The sequence below is a fragment of the Myiozetetes cayanensis genome, unplaced genomic scaffold, assembly GCF_022539395.1.
Source record: "Myiozetetes cayanensis isolate MyiCay16 unplaced genomic scaffold, myiCay2020 scf312, whole genome shotgun sequence".
Taxonomy (NCBI): domain Eukaryota; kingdom Metazoa; phylum Chordata; class Aves; order Passeriformes; family Tyrannidae; genus Myiozetetes; species Myiozetetes cayanensis.
In genome coordinates this window covers 4,935-10,194 of record NW_026087536.1, presented here as the reverse complement: position 1 = coordinate 10,194, position 5,260 = coordinate 4,935, and the positions used below count along the sequence as shown (strand labels likewise).

The 5,260-nt window shown below is 54.4% G+C and overlaps 1 protein-coding gene across 1 annotated transcript; it reads left to right on the top strand.

Moving 5' to 3' along the window:
• Positions 1 to 643: 643 nt before the first annotated feature.
• LOC126645833 (olfactory receptor 14J1-like) lies at positions 644 to 4,360 on the top strand (the record flags this gene model as incomplete). Its single annotated transcript, XM_050326646.1, is given in 3 exon segments — positions 644 to 701; positions 3,496 to 3,794; positions 3,796 to 4,360. Coding segments are annotated over 3 exon segments (922 nt in total), but the record flags the coding sequence as incomplete, so codon positions are not given.
• Between the last annotated feature and the right edge of the window lie 900 nt (positions 4,361 to 5,260).

The window sequence follows — 5,260 nt, the reverse complement described above, 5'->3', positions numbered from 1 at the left end:
CCTCAGTCCCCAAATGTGCTTTTTTGTGTCACAAGTCTCAGACCCCAAGCATGAAAACCCCAGACACGTTTGTGAGGTCATCCTGGGAGGCTCTGCCATTGACCCTTCATTGACCTCCTTCATTGTGGTGGAGCCTTCACACAGATATTTTGGAAACTGTCTTTGAATTATTTTTTTACCTTTTGAATTAGAAGGGTTTCTCCAAAACCATGGCAATTCATGTCCTCAACATGGAAATTCTTTGGAGAAGGAGTTTGAGACTCAAAAAATCACAGAATGGTCTGGGTTGGAAGGAAGATCAAAATTCATCTGGTCCAAGCCACTGGACATGGACAGTGACATCTTCCACTAATTCAGAACACTCACAGTCCTTGACCTTGGAAAAATCCAGGCATGGGACATCCACTTCTCTGGAAACCTGTTCCAGTTCTTGCCACCCTTACTGTACAATCTTTCCTCCTATTATCCAATAAAAAACTCTTCTCTTTCAGTTCAAAGCCACTGTCCCATGTTATGCCACTACAGGCCTTGGTAAAAAGTATCCCTGTGATTTTCTTAGACTTTGAGCAGGACATTTTCATCTGCAAAAACATTACAGAGTGCCCAGAGATCTCCCCAGAGAGGGTTTCAAGGTCTCAAGCCCATGACCACTATAGAGGGGCTAAGGAGTTGTGGCCTCAATGGTGTGGAGACTGAGGACAGTACAGGAGAGCCCTCAGAGGGCTTGAAGGGAGGATTTAGAGATGGTGGATCCTTTTGTCATAGCAGAAAACAGCAGGAGAAAGAAAGAAATAATGCCAAGTATAGCTGGGGAGGTCCAGAGTGGACAAGAGGAAAAAGGAATTTCACTCCAAGGGCAGTGCTGTGGTGCAACACATCAGCCAGGAGGAGTCTGGATGAGCCCAAGGCTTGGTGTGTGCAGGAAGAGCCAGGGAGGACGCAGAGATGTCAGTGCAGGAAGGGGCCAGCCAGGTGGGGCAGCCGGGGGGATGACGACAGCCTGCAGGGAAAGGGGCAGGGCATGGACACCCTAGGACAGCCTGGGCTGCACAGGGAGAAGCCTGTGCAGAAGCTGAAAGGCCCTGACACAGCCACCTTCTGCAGGCCTTTGGCCATGGCTGCTGGCTGTGCCCCTGATGCCAGGAGGAGACGAGTGGCCCTTGCAGCCCTGGGGCCTCCTGGCCTCCTTGTCCCTGCTCAGCAGCCTGGCAGGTGCCACTCCATTGTCCTGCCCTTGGCACTGCACATCCCACATCCCAGTGCCCCAGGAAGAGCCCTGAGCAATGAGGCAGGGACAGGATCTGCCTTCCCAGGGTCTGGGGGTCAGGCCTTGGTCGTTTGGATTAAGGAAACAAGTCAATGTTTATTCAACATCAGAGCCACCTTTGCCTTGCTTATCCATCCTTGTCATCACTGTCCGCAGTTTTCTGCTCTAACTGGAACCTGGGGACGTTCTCAGTTGTGTCCCTCAGTGAGACTCATTAGCACTGCAAGAAACTTTAGTGTTTCAATCTCACTTTGACTTCTTGAGAAGTTGTTTGAACATCCTCTCAGGGACTGCCTCATGTAAATAACCCCAAAGTCCTCAAGGGTGATGAAATGCCTGGGGCTGTTGCTGTGCTGCTGAGCTGGGCTGGGCTCCTGGCACACAGGGAGCTCCTGGTAACCAAGAAGAGCTTCAAAGACACAGCTCTGCTGCTGAACAGCTCCTCTGCACAGCCCAGCAGGGCTGAGGGCACTGCCTGCAGCACCCAGGGCACAGGAGAGAAGGAGAGAGGTGAGAGGCAGCCTGGGCTGGGAGGGGACTGAGCTCTCACTACAGGAGAAACATTCACAGGATTTGACTGAAGAATTCTCTGCCTGTAGGAAAATTAAACTTCCCTTCCTGCAGGGATCTCCTAAAGCTGCCACATCCCACAGCTTGTAGGATCTTTCAGAAGGCCTCTCCCAGTCCCTGCAGGGCAGAGGAAGTGGCCCTATGGCAGAGCAGGGCAGGAGCTGCAGGCAGCAAGGGCAGCCAGGAGAAGGGAGCAGGAGGTGAAAGAGATCGTGGGCTGGGAGGACAGGGCAGAGCTGCTCAGGGGAGGAACCTTGGCAGCCCTTTGGCACGGGAAGGCTGTGGCTGCAGAGCAGTGCAGGGGAGTTGCTGCCAGTGGCTCTTGCAGCTGCCAAATGCCAGCCCTGGCAGGAGCTGTCAGGATGGCTGTGCTGGCTTTGCTGGGGGGCAGCAGGAGAAGCTGCTGCAGAGCAGGACTTGCTGCTGCCCCATCAGAGGCCCAGGGCCAGAAGGTTCCCTGTGCCAGGGCTGGCTGTGGGGTGGGAAGGTGGGGGTGCAGCCAGGGGTGCCCAGGGCTGTGGGGCAGAGCAGGGTCCTGCCCCCCAGGGCTGTGTGTGCTGGGGCAGGGACTCTGCTGCCTACCAGGGGCAGCTCTCAGCCCGGCCAAGGAGCTGCCACGGTCCTGGCATTTCTCTGCCATCCTGTTGCCTGGGCTCTCCTTGTTCTCACCCTTGGCTTTTCTGATTCAGTGTGGGGTTTGGGGGGGCAGATTCCTGTGCAGACACAAACCCTTTGGGTGCTGCTGTGGGGATGTGTCTGTGGGAGCAAAGTGCCCAAGTGCCCTCCAGGCAACTTCAGGCTCTTCAGCTGTTTCCCTGGGTGTCTTGCAGGGCTGTAGGTGCCCTCCAGAAGGGCACTGCTGTGCCATAGTATCTCTATGCTGCACAGGATCCCCGTGGAGAAAACTCCTCAGTGCTAACTCCATGGAAATGCTCTGGGCAGCTGCAATGAGCGTTTGGTGTCTCACTCTGAGAGGGGAGAAATGAGAAGGTGAGGAGTGTGTCAGTCTGTTCTTTGGACACGGATTCCTGGCTATCTGTGCAGTTTCTGTGTAGGGGAACAGTTGGGTGTGATGCTCCTGCAGCTCCAAGCTGCCAGCACAGGGCAGCTGAGCACAGACTGATGGGCAGAGCAGCTCTTCTGTCTGCACTGAGGGACTGTCCCTGTGCCCTCGGAACCCAAAAGACTTGACCTGCAGTGCCATAGAAATGTCAGGGATTTCCAGCATCCACAACCACTCCTAACTGTGGCAGGTGCAACTGGGGGAACAAACACAAAAAATTTCCTCGGCTCAGTCCATTTGGGCAAATTGGAAACAGCAAAGCTGAGAAGCTCTTGGATGTATCAGGACCACATTTAATTGGAGATCACCCTGCATTCCAAGTTCCTTCTGCCAGCAGAGCAAGAAGGAGTCCTTGGGAGCCCATCCACGACTTCCTGCTTCCAATGGTGCTCTCAGGCAGAAACAGCCAGAGCTCAGGGGAGGGAACTGCAGGGAGGTCTGAGTGAGGAGAGAGAGCCTGAGAGTGGGGTGGCTGTGAGACGTGTCCTGTTTGGCTGCAGCAGCCTGGTCTAACTCAGCATTGACTGCTCCTCCTCAACAGATCCAAACACTCTGAGGAAGCAGCAAGTGCCCAACAGCAGCTCCATGGCCCAGTTCCTGCTCCTGGCATTCTCAGACAGGCGGGAGCTGCAGCTGCTGCACTTCTGGCTCTTCCTGGGCATCTCCCTGGCTGCCCTCCTGGGCAACGGCCTCATCCTCAGCGCCGTAGCCTGCGACCAGCACCTGCACACCCCCAGGGACTTCTTCCTGCTGCACCTCTCCCTCACAGACCTGGGCTGCATCTGCACCACTGTGCCCAAAGCCATGCACAACTCCCTCTGGAACACCACAACCATCTCCTACACAGGATGTGCTGCACAGGCCTTTTTCTTTCTGTTCTGTATCACAGCAGAGTTTTTCCCTCCTGACCATCATGTGCTACGACCGCTACGTTGCCATCTGCAAACCCCTGCACTACGAGACCCTCCTGGGCAGCAGAGCTTGTGCCCACATGGCAGCAGCTGCCTGGGCCTCTGGGTTTCTCAATTCTCTGCTGCACACAGCCAATACATTTTCCCTGCCCCTGTGCCAGGGCAATGCCCTGGGCCAGTTCTTCTGTGAGATCCCACCCATCCTCAAGCTCTCCTGCTCACATTCAGGCTACCTCAGGGAACTTGGGCTTATTGTGGTTAGTGCCAGTATGGGATTTGGTTGTTTCATTTTCATAGTTTTCTCCTATGTGCAGATCTTCAGGGCTGTGCTGAGGATCCCCTCTGATGAGGGACGGCACAAAGCCTTTTCCACATGCCTCCCTCACCTGGCTGTGGTCTCCCTGTTCTTCAGCACTTGCATATTTTCCATCCTCAAGCCCCCCTCCATTTCCTCCCCATCCCTGGATCTGGCTCTCTCAGGTCTGTACTCAGTGGTTTCTCCATCACTGAACCCCCTCATCTACAGCCTGAGGAACCAAGAGCTAAAAGGTGCCCTGAGAAAAATGATGACTGGATGCTCTGCAGGAGCAATAAAGTGCCTGTTTTCTGGTGTGTAGCATTTAGAATGGGACTCCTTAATGGCCCAGTCTTTCTGCTCAGGTTTTCTTTGAGGTCATTGGGTTCTCCTTGCAATAATTTCCTATGCAATAAATATTCTTAGGCACCTGTTTTTTAATTTAGTGTCTCCCCACTGAATTTAACCCAGAGATGTATAAATGATGACTTGTTCTTGCTGAGTACTTAAAGAAAATAAAGGACCCTTCAGTGCCTGCTTTGTCCAAGACCCTTCTTCTTAGCTGTTCCTAAAGGACAGCACACTGCAGGACAGAGGGATTTGCAAAGGGCAAGGGGACAAGAATCCCAGCACAGCAGCACTGCCAGGGAGCAGCAGAGTTTGGTCTTTGCAGAGCTGCTCTTTCCACTTCCACACTGTCCTCCTGAGCCCCTTTCTGGCTGGAAGGCCTGAGTGCTCTCTGAGCACAGTCCTGGGGGTGGGAGCCCTTTGAGCACAGGCAGGGACAGGCACTGGGAACTTTTGAAGCAGAGCTGGCCTCCCTGACAGCATCTACAGGATGCTGTGGGATCTTCTGAGGGCACTGCATGGACTGGGTCACTTCTTCTGTGCCCTTGCTGCAGGGCTAGAACTCTCCTGCAGTGACACCAGGACACTCCTGCTCTTTGCATTCCCAGCCTGATTTGGAAATCCAGTCTTCCCCTGCTGTTCCCAGGGACATGCTGGGAGTGCTTCAGAGCTGCCATCCTGGGGCAGCTCCTGCCCAGCGTGGGCAGGCACAAGGTCTCTCCCCCTGCTCCTCTCCCCTCATCAGTGCCACTGTTTGCTGCAACCTCCTCCTCCTTGCCCAGCACAGCCCTCTTGGCATAGTTGGA